The sequence below is a fragment of the Bufo bufo genome, chromosome 1 (assembly GCF_905171765.1).
Source record: "Bufo bufo chromosome 1, aBufBuf1.1, whole genome shotgun sequence".
NCBI classification, from domain to species: domain Eukaryota; kingdom Metazoa; phylum Chordata; class Amphibia; order Anura; family Bufonidae; genus Bufo; species Bufo bufo.
The window spans coordinates 532,788,218-532,806,963 of NC_053389.1; the positions used below are offsets into that span (position 1 = coordinate 532,788,218).

Here is an 18,746-nt window from a genome sequence, read left to right on the forward strand (position 1 = left end):
TATGAGTACGGACAGGAGAGCATATTGCTGCTCCTTCCCGTGCTCCCAGGAGGATTACTAACTCTTGGCATAGCACATGGGTACCCTGTATCCATGTACTATGCCAGGATTAGCTGAGCGGAGCGGGCTCCTGCTTCTGCCTGCTCCGCTAAGGTAAAAGCTGACATGCAGTTCCCTTAGCTTAGCAGAGCAGGAGCCCACTCCGCTAAGCTAATCCTGGCATAGTACATGGATACAGGGTACCCATGTGCTAATGCATCTAGAAATAATTAACTTGTAGACATTGGCATGTATGTAACTCACTTTCACGTGAAGGCTCTTCAATCTTGACTGAACTCACTCATTTTACTAAAGTAACCCTTCAGCTGGATATGGCTAAAAGCACCTGCTCATTCTGATCTTCATGTTTGACAAGGATGCCCCTAATTGCCTCAACTGATGACTTATTTCTCTAAAAATCCACTTTAATCACTGCTCACAGCATACTGAAATGAGTGGTTTAGAGTCAAGGAGGTAAAGACCTTGAGATCCAAGTCAAGCTTGCCACGTCCAAATCCACCCGATCTATCATGACTGATGTCTCTGTGGACAGGGAATTCCATATGTAAAAAGCATACAAAAGAAAACACCCTCCTGAACCCCCTCAGCCACAGGATACTGCAGGTACATGGACACCTGGAGCCAGCAAATATGAAATGGAAAAAGGTGAAGTCTAGAACAAGGTGTCTCGGTTAAAACATCATCTAATAAAGTCAGTTAAAAAAAACATAACATGAGTACAGTCCTGCAGGATCGGTCTACACGTTTTGAACTAGACCGTTCTTAATCATGACCTGAGGGAGTATAATATGCAACGTGACAACAGCACGAGTGAGATCTCAGCAGGGCTGTCGAGGACTTCAGAGAAAAGAGCCATTGGCTCCTGATGGCATGGGGTGCCATATCCAGCTGACAGGGTTCCCTTTAAATGTGATATAGCATGGTGTACATACATCGTAAAATTCATATAAATGTTTTGGAAAAAAGATAAGTAGGCCTTCAGTGTGCACCCATCTGATGCTTGCTGCACTGGGTGAGAGACTATTGCAGCGATATTAACAAATCTTCCGCAAGTGTCCATATGCACTTGTATTTTACATTATGTATCCTAGGACAGGGTATGTCAGAGGGAAAGACACCGACCTCTGGTACAAAAGGTATTTTTTTAAGAAGTTAATTCAGTGTTTTCATGTACAAAGCTTCCCCTGCCTTTTTCTTGCCCACACTGTCCTCATCCAATCAGTTGGCCACTCTGCAGTTTGGTAAACATTTTGGAATAATCTGGTAAATCCTTCCACCCATCTTCAGCTAGAAGACAAGGGTAAGACTCTATACTTCCTTCATCCTTGTAATGAGTTTCAGAATTACAAATTCTGTACTATAGGTTGTGAGGCCAGAGCTCACTGCACTGCAGTCACTTGACATTACCTGTAGTGCAGACATTTCACTAAGGCCTCATGCACACCACTGTTTTGGTCCGCATCCGAGCCGCAATTTTTGCGGCTTGTATGCGGACCCATTTACTTCAATGGGGCCGCAAAAAATGCAGACAGCACTCAGTGTGCTGTCCGCATCCATTGCTCCGTTCCATGGTCCGCAAAAAAAAATAAAAAATTAGATATCTATCCTGTCCTATTCTTGTCCGTTTTGCAGACAAGAATAGGCAGTTATATAAATGGCTGTCCGTGCCATTCCGTAAATTGCAGAATTCACACGGACGCCATCCGTGTTTTGCGGATCCACAATTTGCGGACCGCAAAACACACAACGGCCTAACTAAATGAACACTACCACTCAACTGGTATCTAGATTTCAACCATTTAAAGGGGCATTCTCATCTCATATCACAGGTAGATATGCAATTACTTTATGATGGCTAAGGGTCTGACCTCTGGGAGCTTGATTCTGAGAATGGGGTGAATCAGTCATTCCCTGCAAGACATGTCAGCCAACTGCAGCAACTTTCCAATGAGCTAACTGCATCTGAAATAGTGCTAGCCTATCCTAGTGATATATTATCATTTTATAAAAGATGTGAATGATCCTTTAAGCATTTGGGGAGGGTCCTTGCAGATTAAGAACTGTGAATAAAAGTATTCCAGAATATAAGGGCACTACACAAACTCCTCTGGCTCACAACACTGATTCATCATTTACCTTGGATCCATTTTTGGCTTGAAGACAACTTTCAGTTCTTCCACGCTAGCACACTGTTCAATGATTACATTCAAGAATCCATCTATGTCACCAGCATTTCCTGAAAACTTGCTGAGGACCCGGAAAGTATTAGTGAAATCCGAACCTAAAAATAAAAAAATAAATTCTATGATTTTATATATGCAAGAATTCTGTAATGAACAGGAGCATGTTCATGATTAGTGTATTAAACCAATAAACATCTGTAATGCAGGTTTTCCGCCAATGGTACCCACCCCAATCACTAGAACAAAGTGAAATGCTTTTGAGAAATGGCACGTGTTGCCCAATATGTGTGATGCCTTTATCTGTTGTACCATGCACACCAGAATAAAGAATTGGATTTTACATGTTGACAAGTGCTGGATTTTTTTTCTTGCTTATTCAAGTGGAAGTTCTGTCTCGCCGTGCCACGCCGACCCAGCAAGCATATAAGAGACCATAGAGCAACTGAGCTGGTAAGGGTTAACGCCCATTCTGCTTCTCTCTTTGTAGAACAAACTGGCAGCAGCAGAAGAAAAGGACCCCCCAGCACTTCTGATCACACTGCGATAGGACCCCTCAGCACTTCTGATCACACTGCGATAGGACCCCTCAGCACTTCTGATCACACTGCGATAGGACCCCTCAGCACTTCTGATCACACTGCGATAGGACCCCTCAGCACTTCTGATCACACTGCGATAGGACCCCTCAGCACTTCTGATCACACTGCGATAGGACCCCTCAGCACTTCTGATCACACTGCGATAGGACCCCTCAGCACTTCTGATCACACTGCGATAGGACCCCTCAGCACTTCTGATCACACTGCGATAGGACCCCTCAGCACTTCTGATCACACTGCGATAGGACCCCTCAGCACTTCTGATCACACTGCGATAGGACCCCTCAGCACTTCTGATCACACTGCGATAGGACCCCTCAGCACTTCTGATCACACTGCGATAGGACCCCTCAGCACTTCTGATCACACTGCGATAGGACCCCTCAGCACTTCTGATCACACTGCGATAGGACCCCTCAGCACTTCTGATCACACTGCGATAGGACCCCTCAGCACTTCTGATCACACTGCGATAGGACCCCTCAGCACTTCTGATCACACTGCGATAGGACCCCTCAGCACTTCTGATCACACTGCGATAGGACCCCTCAGCACTTCTGATCACACTGCGATAGGACCCCTCAGCACTTCTGATTACACTGCGATAGGACCCCTCAGCACTTCTGATTACACTGCGATAGGACCCCTCAGCACTTCTGATCACACTGCGATAGGACCCCTCAGCACTTCTGATCACACTGCGATAGGACCCCTCAGCACTTCTGATCACACTGCGATAGGACCCCTCAGCACTTCTGATCACACTGCGATGTGTAAAAAAAAATAACGTCACCTGCATTTGACAACAGTGTTGCACTTTCTTAGAGCCCCTCATTCTAAAGACTGGTGGTTTTATAGTTACCCATGAGTGTGCATTAACCTATACCTGACAATCTGTCACGATGTGATGAATTCTGTTATACTTGCTCCTCTCTTTATCCCCAGAAAATGGACATGACTTTCGCATATATGAAAATCCAAAAAAGCTTTATTGTAAATATACATAAACAATACATACATAATAATAAAAAAGGCAGCACAAGGCGGGACACACGGATGAGGAGCAGGACCCAAAGGAGAGGCCGGGAGATCAGCACACCAGAGGACAGGGAAAAAAGAATGCTAGCTAAAACCTCATGGGGGCAACGCCCCAAACAAAGTACAAGAAAGACAATTGTAGAAATATTGAGGTTTGGTAATCAGATTTGGTATGCTTTTTTAGCTAGCATTCTTTTTTCCCTGTCCTCTGGTGTGCTGATCTCCCGGCCTCTCCTTTGGGTCCTGCTCCTCATCCGTGTGTCCCGCCTTGTGCTGCCTTTTTTATTATTATGTATGTATTGTTTATGTATATTTACAATAAAGCTTTTTTGGATTTTCATACATGCGAAAGTCATGTCCATTTTTTGGTGACAATTGTGGCTCCTTGTGGGTCGGTATTTTGAGATTATTTCTGTCCGGTTAAATTGGTTGACTATCGCTCCTCTCTTTGCAGCGGTCCATCACTTCTGCTGTACAAAATGCAGTGGTCTGTAAACATCGATGTGCACAGTGAACAGCACATGTTGGGCATGTGACCACTGCGGCCAGTCACGTGTGCTACATGTGCTAGACTGCAGTAAACAAGCAGTGGCAGTAGGGCTGGACCAACACCACAGAACAGCGCTGAAGAAAGGGGCAACTATAAGATTTTTGTTTTTTATTCTGAGCAATTGGGGGGGGGGGGGGGTTTTCCATAGTTTTTAATTATCTCGGACACCCCCTTTAACAATAAAAAGCATGTAGCAGACAGACACTCCTGCCTAGCTTTACAATGAATCAATACCAATGCTCCCGTAATATTTTTCAGATTTATAATTTAAAAGGTTGAAACAAGTGAACAGTCTGAAGGTTAATGAGTGTAATAACTGATAAATGTCACCTGTAAGGTTCATGGTGTCCAAGAAATCAGAGATTAGTTTGGCGTCTTCTTCAAGCTCTAGGTGAATAAGACCCAGCTTCTTCCTCATTTTCTGAAGGTAATGCTTCTGGAATTCCACATCATATTCTTCGTCAATTAGTTTCTGACTAAGGTCTAAAGGCAACTCAGGAACCAAAGCTTCAGCAAGCTTCCCTAAATTCCATTTACAGATCTCCGGCTGCTTGTCGTAAGCATAGCGTCCCATGTTATCAGATCCATTACAAATGTGCTCAGGATCATACCTGGAAGAAAGACCGTACTGGAGTTACTGCCACTGTGACTAGTGAGGTATCCTGGACATAAATAACCATTACAACGTGAAGTATAGCATGCACACTCAATATGGATACACCGCCTAAATAGTACTAATGCGGGATTATCTACACTGAAGGCTAGACCATGCTTCCACGTAATGCAAACAGCATGGTAACAGCAGCTTACACGGCCAAGGCCTGTTCTTGGTTGTGCCACCAATATAAAAACTTATCCCACTCAACAGATACCACTGCTACATCACTTTCCTCAAATTTATCAAAACTGCCTTTTTCTAAAGTATTTAGTCTATCATTGATTTCATATTCAGTTGCTGTAGTTTACATCCTGCATTGGAGCCTTGTAATGTAGGATGTAATAAATAAATAAAAAAATTTAATGGGAGCTAGAGTAAATTGATGAAAAACTTTTGAATGAAAAAGTAGTTTATGGCACAAGCCCATTATTTTTATTTTTTTAAAATCCTGGAACATACTGCACTCAGTCCTAATAAATGCAATTGTATAAACCACAACAGCATGCTCATATACCCCTAGATTACATACCTGTCCAAAAAACCAAAAGGACCATAGTCAATAGTAAGTCCAACAATACTCATGTTATCAGTATTTAATACACCATGGCAAAAGCCAACACACTGCCATTCTGCAACCAGTCTTGCAGTCCTCCTTGTTATCTGAAAGAAAGTTAAGGGTATTGGAAGTGTAAAGTTTAATGGATTTGGTATACAGTTATGAGGTGTATATTGCTCTAGTTAAATGGGTTTCTCCAGGAATTAAGTATTGATGACCTATCCTTAGCATAAGTTCCAAAGAAGATAAGCAGCTGCCAGACCTCTACTTATGCCACTTATTCACCACCCCTATAGAAATAAACATGAAGGCTGATCAGTATATGAACATTGGAGAAGTAGGAAAAAAAAGGTTATCACCTCTGCAGAGTTGCTGCAGCATTTTAGGGAACAGCAGGAAAGGTTGAGTAACTCGCCCTTTGTATTTGTACTGATCCGAGCCAATATTTGCACAAAGTATTCACCTGCAGTTTACAGCTCATCATAGACTAGAATGGGGCTGCTGGTTTTATATAAATCGTTCCAAAAATGTAAAATCTAACCAACATCCACCATACATATACAAAGACAGGTATTTAAAGATGGCACTTGCTCAGCATCTGAGTAGACACCCGAGGCAGAGTGATCTGAGACAATTCCAATCAGACTTTAACCCCTTGGGTGCCCTGGACCAACAAGAAAGTGAGCTGTTCAATTGCTATTGCAGCCTTGTGAAGGCTGCCAGGCCTGCTGTGCCAGGGCTTAAAGGGGGTTGCCAATCTCAGACATTAATGGCATATCCTGGCAATGTGCCAACAATGTCAGATAGGAGAAGAGCCCAGAGATTGGAGCCACACCAATCTCCAGAAGAGGGGCCCCAAACTGAGGAAAAGCAAGCCAACATATGGCTATTTTTGTAAGAGTGCACTGTGAATGCACGGCAAACTCTCTATTCACCACACATAGAAACAGACGAAGGAAAAAAGGAAATTGGCTGCGTCAGGAAGGGGTCTGTGAATTGAAATATTCTTGTTTAGATACTGTACAGAGGCTGAACCTGTACAGCCCTAATACATCTCAAGTAAATGGATCCAGTCTCCACTACACTTGAACATGCAGGCGCAGTAAGCGCTAATGCTGCTATGCACAAGCACAATAGTAGCATATAAGACACCACTTTTACAGTGGTGGAAAATGAAGATTACTCTTACTGGTAATTGGATTTTCCTGAACCCACGACAGCACCACAAGAGAGAGTCTCTGCCCCCATAGACAGGAAACCTGAAGAACAAAAAGGCGGAGGCTCTCCTCCCACTTCAGTATGTCTTTCCAAGGATGAGAGGAACTCAGACCACAAAAATTAGCATAATCTCTTTAATTTTAATTTTTTATATTTTTTTGCCACACCCGTGAAACATGTACCAACACCAACAAAACAGGGAAGGGAAATAAGAGTGCGGTCGTGAGTTCAGGAAAATCCAATTACCGGTAAGAGTAATTTTCATTTTTCCCCTCACCCACGACAGCACCACGAGAGTGAATAACCAAGGATACACCTAGGGTGGGTTGACAGGCGAAAGCACCTTTGTAGCAAAAGTTAAATCAGCGGTTGACTCCAACTGTAATCGGTAGTGCCTGAAAAAGGTTGTTGGAGATGACCAGACCGCCGCCTTACAGATATCCTCAGAGACAGCTGCCCTTTCAACCCAAGAGGTAGAAATGGCCCTTGTAGCATGGGCCCCAAGACCTTCCCACAGAGACTTCGCTGAAGCTAAATACACCAAAGATACTGCTGACGTAATCCATCTGGCCAGAGTATTCTTGGATGCGGATTGGCCATTAGGATTCACCTGAAAGACAACCGAGTAGGATTTCCTCCACTGTTTCGTTTTGGACAAATATTGCAGTAAGCATCTTCTAACGTCCAGGCAATGAAAGGACTCTTCCTCTTCTGTAGTTGGAGTCCCATAAAAAGTAGGAAGAACAATCTCCTGGGGCCTGTGAAACCTAGAAGCTACCTTAGGAAGGAATGCTGGGTCAGGAAGGATCTTCCAAGATGCTAGTATAGGGAGGATTAATAGAAATACACTGAAGCTCACTAAGCCTTCAGGTTGACGTAAGAGCTACTAGGAGGCATAACTTAAAATGATAAATGCCTAATAGAGATTTCTTCAATGGGTTCGAAGGGCGGTTTTGTTAAAGCCGTCAGAAGAACAAAATTCAGATCCCAAGGAGCTACCCTGGGAGAAACATTTAGAGAAGATCTGGAAATTGATCTTTTAAAAAAAAAGAAAAAAAAAAAAAAAAAAGGGGGAAACCCATGGATTGGAAGACACATTTTTGTTAAATAGGGCAGATATAGTAGAAACCTGTACCTTCAAAGTGCTAGGAGACAAACCCATTTGAAAACCTCTTTGAAGAAATTCTAAAATCTGGCAAATCAGAGCTTGGGAAGGGATGCATCTAAAATCTAGACCAGCAAAACTTAAGAACTTCTTCCATACTCTGGCATAGTTAGAAACCGTAACTTTCTTTCTACTCTTTAGAAGAGTGTTGACCAAATCTGAAGAAAACCCCCTATTGATCAGCAGGATCCTTTCAAATTCCATGCCGTCAGATGGAGATTCCCTATCTGTGGGTGAAACACCAGACCCCGAGATAGAAAGTAGTGGACTTCTGGAAGGACCCAAGGGTCCGTCACAGGCATCCACCTTAACCACGTCCTTCTGGGCCAAAAACAGAGTTATTAGGATTATTCTCGCCTGATCTTCCCTTATCTTCTGCAGAACCCTGAGGATTAAGGGAAAAGGAGGAAAGGCATAAGCTAGAGGGAAGTCCCATCTGTGGAGAAAAGCATCCAGACCACAGGGGGATCACTCTGGCGACAGGAAAAATAACTTCTCAACCTTTTTGTTCTGGCTTGAGGCAAAAAGATCTATCAAGGGGAGACCCCAGCTGTTTGTAATCATCCTGAAAATCTCCTGGCTCAAACTCCACTCCCCCTGAGAAATCCACTGACGACTCAGAAAATCTGCCTGGATATATTCGGTCCCTTTGATGTGAACCACAGAAATGGATTTGCAATTCTGTTCCGCTAAACAAAGAATTTCGCCCGCCATTGACATCAGACTCCTGCTTCTGGCACCCCCCTGTCTGTTTAAATAAGAGACTACAGTCTTGTTGTCCGACATAACTCTGAGATGTCTGTCTGACAGTAACGGAGGAACTTCCAACATTTCAAACTTTACCGCCATTAGCTCTTTCATATTCGAGGAGGCTGACTTTAGGCTCCCCAGCCATAAACCCTGAGAATGTCCCTCTCTCTGATGTGAGCCCCCATCTCTGATATCACCTTCGTGAACACAATCGGTTCCCAAGTCCAAAGGGAAGAGCCTGGAACTGTAAATGTCTGACAGGTACTTCTATTTCTACAGCTACTCTGAGAAACTTTTGAAAGTCCCGATGAATAGGGATATAAAAATAGGAATCTTTTAAGTCCAGCACTGCCATGAAGCAATTAGGGAATAGTGGATTTATAGCTGATCTTATAGTCTCCATCCTGAACTTTAAGAGCAAGAATTTGTTTAGTTTTTTATTTTATTTATTATTGTTCTAAAAGAACAGGTCAATTTTTTTTCCACCAGAAAGAGAGGAGAGTAAAAACCTTCTACCACCTGTCCTTCTGGAACCGGTATCAGAACATTTTTGTTTAACAATTCCAGAACCTCTCTTTCCATAGAGTCGCTTCTTCCTCCAATAGATTTTGTGACCACAAATCTCACTGGAGGAGGAGAACGAAATTCTAGTTTTAACACCTCGCCTATTGTATCTAGGAAGCAGAGTCATCTTCTGAAAAGGGTATTTTCTTTTAATATTTCTGGAAATATACACTTTAATGAAAGTTGCTACATTTTTATGGACTGGAAAACATCTCTGATGCTTAATTTTAAGTCCCCCAAACATCATATCCTGAATTGACTTAGGTTCCCTAGCATCTTCTATACCCATAGACGATTTTACCGCTTTCAGAAGATGCTCAACATCCTCTACCGGAAAAAAGGGTCTTCCCATTTCCTTTCCCTCTTCCACCGAAGTATAAGATGAGGCCTCAGCATAAGGATTCTCAAAGGAAAGTAGATCCGGTCCTTGTTCTGAGTCAGAAGAACGTAAACGGAGATTTTTGTATAACTTACCAGTAAAATCTCTCTCGCTCTTCATTGGGGGACACAGAAACCATGGGTATAGCTATGTCCTCTAGGAGGCGTTGACACTAGTAAGAGCTGTTAGCTCCTCCCCTGGCAGCTATACCCCCTCCAGCCTGGAGAGAGAGCTTCAGTTTGTGAACAAGCAGTAGGAGAAGCAAGCCAACCAAGAAAAAACATGGAACACCAACCATGCCAAAAGACCCAACAGAGTTCTAACCAGTAACTGCCACACTGTGGCCGAACAACAATACTGGGTGGGTGCTGTGTCCCCCAATGAAGAGCGAGAAAGAGATTTTACTGGTAAGTTATACAAAAATCTCCTTTTCTCGCCCATATTCATTGGGGGACACAGAAACCGTGGGACGTTCATGAGCAGTCCACGGGGAGGGAAAAACCACAGACCCATGGAAGCAGCGGCCCCTAGTGGTATCCAAGAAACTGCCGCCTGCAAGACCTTGCGGGCTAAGCAGCGGCTGCCGATGCATAAGAATGCACCTGGAAAAATTTTGTGAATGTGTGTAATTGAGGACCGGTAGCCGCGTTACACAACTGCGCAGCCGAGGTGCGATGCCTCAGAGCCCAAGAAGCGTCCACCGCCCAGAAGGCCGAGCCGTAAGGGCGGAACCCCGTACCAGTGCGGAATGGTACAGCATTTGCAGACCGAATCCATCGTGCAATTGCCACCTCGGAGGCCGCCAATCCTTTGCGTGGATCCTCCGGAAAAAAAAAAAAGGGGACTGGAGGCTGCCAATAATGACGTAACTCCCTGCCCTAGGGAGTGAAGGAGAGGAACAGTGAAGGAAGGACCAATTCTGCATTAAAGTGGAAGACAGAGACCATCTTCGGGAGAAAAAAGGAATGGGCCAGAGAACCGCCTTAACCTTGTGAAGACCCAGGAAGGGTTCTCTGCAAGAGAGCACCCCCAACTCGAAACACCCGTCTGATGGATGTGAGAGCCACAAGAAAAAACTACCTTCTAGAACAGGAGCCGGAGAGATATCTCCCCAAGGGCTCAAAGGGAAAAAAGACTAAACTCTGAGAGAACTATATTCAGATCCCAAAGGCGGAAAAGGAAGATTTCCATGGGCACCAGGGAAAGCCACGCCGTCAACCAAGACCCTAAATGCCGATGTAAGACCGGACCCTAAAAGAAGGTAGTCTCTGAGTGGCAGTGACAAGGGACATCTCCTAGAAGGAGAACGAGATCGGCGTACCACGCGCGACAAGGCCAATCCGGAGCGACTAGGATTTGTCGGAAAGGCCTCCATCTGACCCTCCGAAGAACCCTGGGTAGGAGAGAAGAAACACGTAAGGCGGGAGAACTCCCGCCAAGGAGATGTCAGGGCATCAATGTGATATCTTTTCGGAACTCCTGCTCGGGAGAGAAGGTGGGGAGCTTTCGTGTAGATACTGTTAGCACACCCAGACCAATGGAAGGAGTCCCCATAGAAGGAGGGATGTGGAGGGCGCCACAGCCCACCAGTTGGGACCGGAGCGTGCCTGGAATGGAAGGCCACTAAAAGAATACCCTGTGCAGATGCAGATGAGGGAAGGTAGTAACATAGGAACTACCAAGGCATGCAGGGTGTCTATGAATCATGATCCAGAGGAGGAAAGGGACAGGGGAAGAATAGGCTAGGTCCAAACCCCTTTTCCCGTAGAGACTGGCGCTATACAGAAGTAGCGAAGGATTTCAGTTGTAGAAGAGTCCATCACCTGAAGAAAAAACTAAACAGACAGACCCGAAGTATGTAGTGGTATGCAATACCGCTCCCACCGTAATAGCGAGTGCTTGCCCCGTCAGCGAAAAAAAAACCAAAAAAAACAGAGGGACGCCTGAGACTATCCGTAGAAGCCACGTACCATACTGCCCCAGTTTAAGTAGAGCAACCTTAAACGGCGATGAACAGGAGCAACTGCCAAGCTGGCGCCAGGGTAGGGCCCCTACCTGAGGGGATGTCCCACTGCAGCGACCACAAACTCGAGCATTAGCGAAAGGCTGCCCCTGTGGAGGAAAACACGCTGTAGCTGCTACCAGAGCGCCAGCATAACCACTTTCCCAGAGAAGGAGGAGTGGTGGATAGAGAATACAGTCAGTGAAGCACTTGACTCGCTGGAACGTACTCACCATATATGTGCAATGGTGTACGCACTACTACTGATGCGGACAATATCATGACCGACTGGAACAATGAAGACCCATGGAGATGGGAGTCTCTAGGACACAAGTGATGCTAGTAAACCCCCTGAGAAGACAGAGGAGTTATAATCATGGCCAAAACCAGCACCAAAAAGAACACAATGAGAATAGCCACCGTATCCACTGGCGGCACTCATATAGCACTAGAGTAAGAGTACCAGGCACCGTTGAGTATCGACTGTTGAATTGCCGTATCTGAAGATATTCAGTTATTCCCCCGCTAGTGGATCACTTGCGAAAGGGAGTAAGGCAGGCAGGAAGCACAGTGATGTGTAACACTCCGGCTATGGGAGTATAGCGCGACAGTCGGACCGTATCCAATGGTGGTGCAACTACCCTACCTATGGAAGGTGGAATGCATACGGAGTACTTAAGCCAGTGGTAGGGAAAATACCCCACCTAAGAAGGAGGGTTAATGCCCACGGCGAGAACTAGTGCATATGGTGAGTCCTGTACCCTGTGGGAGTGCAATTAGCACCTAAGTAAGGGGGTAATGCATACAGCACACCTTGTAACCAGTAGGAATGTCATCGCGCCACCTATGGAAGGAGCTAATGAATACGGCAGGTACTGAACCCAGTGGAGATGCAATTCCACCACCTACAGAAGGGGGAATGTATACGTCCGGCACTGAAATCAGTGTTATTGTACTTAGTCCACCCATGACAGGGGACAATGTATAAGGTCATTACTGCATCCCAAAGTAGTGCAATTACTCCGCCTAAGGAAGGGGGTAATGCCTACGACAAGTGCTGCTGGCAACCGTAGACGCAATCTTAGGAGATTGCTTCGGATTCATATCAGGGTCTGAATCAGCGATTCTCCCCCCATCCCCACCCCCTCGGATGGACCCGCTCCTGTTAGAGAGGGTACGCCTGAGCGTGACCAGGGGAGGAAGGGAGGGGGTGCGGAGATGTTCGAGGAGAAGATGACCTGCTGTGGTCCGCTAGCGCGCAGGTCTGCCCCTCAGAATCTCGCCCCTGGCAGATGCGGACTGCGCAGGAGGGGGCTTAACAACCAAACCACCCAGGGGGTGGAATGGGAACAGAGGTCCTGTATAAAAATTTCACCGGCTGAGAATCATCAACCAAACGACCCGGGAGGGTGGATTGGGAATCCAGAGGTTCTCCACTGTATGGCTCAGGTGGAGAATCATCAACCAAACGGCCCCGGAGGACAGATTGGGAATCCTGCGGAGATCCCTCACTGAATTGCGCAGGTGGAGAATTATCAACCAAACGACCCAGAGGGTGGGTTTGGAATACTTCAATTGTCCTCCACGTGATGTACGAAGGTGGAGAATTATCAACCAAACGGCCTGGGAGGACGGATTGGGATCCTGCAGTGGTCCGTCACTGGATTGCGCAGGTGGAGAATCATCAACCAAAACTGCCCTGGAGGGCGGATTGGGATCCTGCAGTGGTCTGGGAATTCCAGAGGTTCTCCGCTGTATTGCACAGGTGGAGAATCATCAACCAAACGGCCCCGAAGGACGGATTGGGATCCTGCAGCGGCCCGTCCCCGGGGCGATACACAGTAGGGCAGAGAAAAGCGCGGGCCGGAACACCGATGCGGTGCACGGGCGATCGCGCTGCAGTTAACCCCTTTCGGAGTGGCACGCCGGCATCCGCTCCAAGGGGTGTAAATTGTGGTAGGTGTCGGGGAGCGGAGCCTCCTCTGATGTGTGACCGTGCGTCTCGATTCCCCCCCCCCCCCCCCCCCTTTCAGCTGTCCTCTGGTATTGCACTGCAGTTAACTTCTTCTACTCAGCAACCCGTGCAGCCGCCCATCCCTGTTGCTCTAGGCCTCCGCTGGAGTCGCCGAGCTTAAGCACATCGCAGGGGGAGGTGGGTAAAGACCAGAGATGGTTGCCGACCAGTGACTATGTCGGATGCCATCTTTTTGTATAATGGCGCAGGCATTTACATTAACCCCCGATGGAGTGTGCCCTTGCCTAGTAAGGGGGGACTAGAAAGCCGCCACAACACAGGGACTGCCCCTGGAATGGTTAAACTGGCTAGAGATGCCACGAGGTAGGTGGCAATGCCTTAATCGTACGTGTGCTGGAAGGTCGAGCAGCCACTTCCATCCTTGTCAAGGGGAGTGCAACCTTCTCTCCTTTCCCCATTGCCCTCAATGTGGAGCGGGCCCCTGAGTGATAATGAACGAGGGAGGGAGGGGGAAGAGGGTTAATACTTACCTATTACCGTGTACTCACCTCATCCTGCCGCCATCTTCACCCCTCCTCTGGTCCAGCAGGGTCACCCCTTCAGCTACTGGCACCATAGTGGCAGGACGCTGGAAAAGGGGGGCTTGGATGGGTGACCCCTTGGCTGGCGGGAGGCAGGGGAGCGAGGCTGCCCTGATCCACCTTGTCTTCTGTGGGGGAGGCAGCAGTGCGGGTGACCGGCACTGGCGCAACTCGACCCCGGGAGAACAGGGAGGAGAGGCGTCCACTGTTTTCCCATCTGAAAAAGAAGGAAAAAAATAAACTAAAATAAAAAATCTTCAGGAGATCCCTGCAGAGCAGGGAGGTCTTGCCTCCTATTGACACTAGAAAAAACTGATGCTCTCTCTCAAGGCTGGAGGGGGTATAGCTGCCAGGGGAGGAGCTAACAGCTTTATCTAGTGTCAACGCCTCCTAGAGGACATAACTATACCCACGGTTTCTGTGTCCCCCAATGAATATGGGCGAGAAAATATCTAACGGTTGAGCCCTTTTAGACTTCTGTTCTTTTAGCGGCCATGGAAGAACTAACTTCAGACCTCACCAAGGACTGTAGATTTTTTATAAAATGACGGTGACTCCTCGGCTACAGCTCTGTCAATGCAGCCCTGACATAGCTTATTTGAATACTCAGAAAACAAAGGGGATCTGCAGGTTTGTATTCCCGCTAGACCTGCCAGCAGCTCAATTCCAGGTTGCGCGCATTATATGCGCCTACCCTGCCCTCATCAATGATCATGCCGTTCTTCCGGCGCACCATGTGTTCCACACACGACGTACTCCACTTCCTGTTACGCCGCTCCAGCTTCCGGAAGGGTCTGCTCCTCCCCTGGGGAAAAAAATATATAGTGCACACCAATGCCACTAAGCAAGCTGCTCCCAAGTGCTCCAAAGCCCTCAACTGGCTACCGCGCCTCTGCTGACCCCCAGCGCATCACCCAACACCACCCACAGGGAAATCGCAGGTAAGGACGGCACCCAAGGGAGAAGCCCCACCATACTCCAGACTTTCCTCCAAAGACAGGAAACCATACTGAAGTGGGAGGAGAGCCTCCGCCTTTTTGTACTTCAGGCTTCCCGTCTATGGGGGAGGAGCATATCTCTCATGGTGCTGTCATGGTTGAGGGGAAAATATCTGATAACATCCAGTTTCATAGTTTCTAGAGAGGTTTCAACAGGACAAAATTATTAGAACATGACATTCATATCAGGGACAAGCATATCAGTCACTGTTTAGATCACCAAGATATTTTACTTCTACCTCTACTTCCATATAATAACCTACGATGGTCCACGTCCTACATTAAAGGCTATGAAACCTTTGGGTACAATTTTTTTTTTTAATGACTGCAAGTTACTAATTTTGGATTAAAAATCTTTTTTAATTGGTCTTTACTAAAATGTTTCTGAAGTTTTTGTAATGAAGGGTTAAAAGGGGTATTCCGGTTACCATAAATATAACTTATGTTTTAGACTAATTCATCATCCATAAATAACCTAATATGTAAATTTCACAGATTTACCGTTCAGTAGTTATAAAAGTAGTTTTCTTCCTCTGCTACCTTTCCTCATAAATTACCATGGCATCGACCTGTAGTCCTGAGCCTTTGTTAGGTCGGGCATGCTCAGTGTGTTGCTATCAATTCTCTAGCTAAATATCTTATGAAACAAAGGCGATTACTGACTAGATGGGGCGTGACTGGACTCTATATAAGGCAGCCAATCAGTAAACATCAACACTTACAGCAGAAAAATCTAGGGATTGTGGGGATTGTAGTTTTGTGAGGGAAGGTCAGGCACCATGATACTCTGTGTGTTGCAGGCTCACACAGGAGCTAGACAAATGGATAGCAAGGTAAATTGAAACTCTGGTTATATGTACAGGTACGAGTTCTGGTTGGGTCACAGCTTGCATCCTTAATGCAGTTTTTCAATAATTACATTACTTTACTGGAATACCCCTTTAAGTTTTAGTCTGTAAGTGAGCATTGTGTTTATGACCTGGTAGCTTAGAGATAAGGGTTATTAGATGACCAGCACAAAGTGAAAGTACCAGTCACACAGTTAACCCTTTGTGGCAGAATGGCTCAATATTTTTTTAATAAAGGCCAATTGAAAATACGATTTTTAGACAAAAATTTGTAAAATGCATTCATAAACAAAAATTGCCTCCAAGGGTGTTGATTACTTTTAAGCTATATTCTTATCAGTTTGATAACAACAAAGCTAGAAAGAGTGTTTAAGAGCTGTCAGAAAATCAGAGATAAGGCTTCACATGAGCTGGGTGGGACAGGACGGTAAACAGACAACCTTCTACTAGAGAAGCTCAACACTGTACAGAAAAAGGTGCTGAACATTTTTATTAATGACCAAATGGAAAAAAAATAATGTTTAACTCTTAAGTACAATGCAATCATTAAAAATGTCTCCAAAAGGGGTCCATAGTCTTTAATAAATAAAAGACAGCAGAAAATGGTCATTGGTACCTCTCTGAAGAAGGCAGCATTTCTCTCGGTTTTGCTTTCCGCATACTTCTCCTGTATATCTGGATAAAACGTGCTGATCACATAATCAAGCATCTGGATCCGAATATCATTCCTATCAACACTAGGACCATGACGTCCAGTAAATTCATCAGTTGGCTTGAAAATCTCAAATGATCCAAACCTGATAAAATAAAACAGGTTTTATCTCTAACATTTACTTAAAAGGCTTTTCCAGTATTTTCTATTTTTTTTTTACTGAGGATATACCCTCAGGATAGGTTATCAGTATCTGATCAGTGGTGGTCCGACACCTGAGACCCCTGCAGATCAGCTGTTTTGAGAAGGCACTGGTACTCCTGTGAGGACTGCTGAGCTGCTCCTAGGCCAAGTGTCGTCACTGGCCTAGGAAAAGCAGAGAGAAGGCCGCAGCACTCACAGGAGTGCCAATGTCTTCTCGGACAGCTAATCAGCATGAGACCCAGGTGTCGGACCCCCACTGATCAGATACTGATGACCTATCCTAAGGAAAAAATTCCAGGAAAACAATTACTCTTACCAGTAATTGTTTTTCTTGAAACCCATGACGGCACCCATGCAACTAGGACCTCCCATCGAGGACAGGAAACCTGAAGAGATAAAATGGCTCACACCCCCACCACACCTCAGTGATTCTAATAAACAGACTTCCGGAGGTTGAAAACAGAAGGTTGAAAACAGAAACCAACACACAACGGGGCCCGGTGCAGTCACTGTATTCTATTACACCTGGCCCCGCTCACTGTAGTAATCATATCTAACCTGTAGGCAATGTTAAACTATAGAAATAATGTGCAATACAGCCTATAGTACTTACTACAATCTTCCGTAGCAGGCAGGGCGGGCTCTGGCAGCGTAACTCACTATGTCACACGCCTGCTCCTCCTACTTTATGATTGAAGCAGGCGCGTGACCTAGTGAGTTACGCTGCCAGCGCCCGTCCGGCGGAAGATTGTAGTAAGTACTACAGGCTGGATTGCACATTATTTCTATAGTTTAACATTGCCTACAGGTTAGATAGGATTACTACAGTGTGCGGGGCCCGGTGTAATAGAATACAGTGACTGCATCGGGCCCCGCTGCCATTACAAAACTAGATGCCGACCCCCACCCCCTGTATTGGGGGTCATTCACTACACAGGGACACTGTTGCGTCATCCACAGATCCTCCCCCTCATAGCAGTGCCATGCCATCCACAGATGCCGCCATAACGGTGCGCCATCCACAGATGCCCCCATAATGGTGCGCCATCCACACATGCCCCATTAGTTCAAAACCTACCAAAAGCACACCTTTTGGTTCAAATTATATTTTTTCTTATTTTCCTCCTCAAAAACCTAGGTGTGTCTTATGGGCCGGTGCATCTTATAGGGCGAAAAATACGGTAATATATATATATATATATATATATATATATATATATATATATATATATATATATATAAAGCTGAGTGTATGTGTGGGTGTGTGTGCGTCCGCTAAAGGAATCCGCACAATCACGAAATTTGGCACACAGGTACATCAAGTGCCTGGGAAGGTTTTAGAGCAGGTCTCAGCTCTCTAGGACGTACCGTTCCCGAGATATTCCCAAAAAATGCATTAGCCAATAGAAGCTTGGTCACATGACCCTTATCAGCCAATAGAAGCTCTCAGGTCCTTCAGCCTCCACATTCAGTTTTACTTCAGGTTTCCATAACAACCCAGCCATTTTTTTTTTTTGCTGTAGATGAGCTTTAAAAGGAAATCTGTCACCAGGATATTTGCTATTGAAGTAAAGCCATGGCCTAATAGCACTTAGTACCTTATTTCAAGATGTGCCTTTGTTCCAGCAATACATGTTTTTATCCTCTGAAAATCCAGTTTACTTGAAATGCAAATGAGCCAGTCAGGTGCCCAGAGGGGCGTCACTCTTGCAAGAAGGAGCCCAGACACGCCCCCGTCACAATGTGTCCACCCTCAAAAGACTTAA

At 45.7% G+C, this 18,746-nt stretch overlaps 1 protein-coding gene and 1 non-coding gene across 2 annotated transcripts in view; both read right to left on the reverse strand.

Annotated features, from left to right (window-relative positions):
• Window positions 1–18,746, reverse strand: part of SELENOO (selenoprotein O) — a 52,052-nt gene that overhangs the window by 19,773 nt on the left and 13,533 nt on the right. Inside the window, exons 3-6 of the mRNA XM_040412056.1 lie at window positions 16,741–16,921; window positions 5,618–5,748; window positions 4,761–5,041; window positions 2,197–2,341 (exon numbers count right to left, since the gene is read on the reverse strand). Coding sequence (XP_040267990.1) covers window positions 2,197–2,341; window positions 4,761–5,041; window positions 5,618–5,748; window positions 16,741–16,921 — 738 coding nt within the window. The remainder of the gene's footprint in view (window positions 1–2,196; window positions 2,342–4,760; window positions 5,042–5,617; window positions 5,749–16,740; window positions 16,922–18,746) is intronic.
• LOC120987517 lies at window positions 14,036–14,159 on the reverse strand. Its single transcript, XR_005776112.1, has one exon. It is a non-coding gene; the product is annotated as a U6atac minor spliceosomal RNA (small nuclear RNA).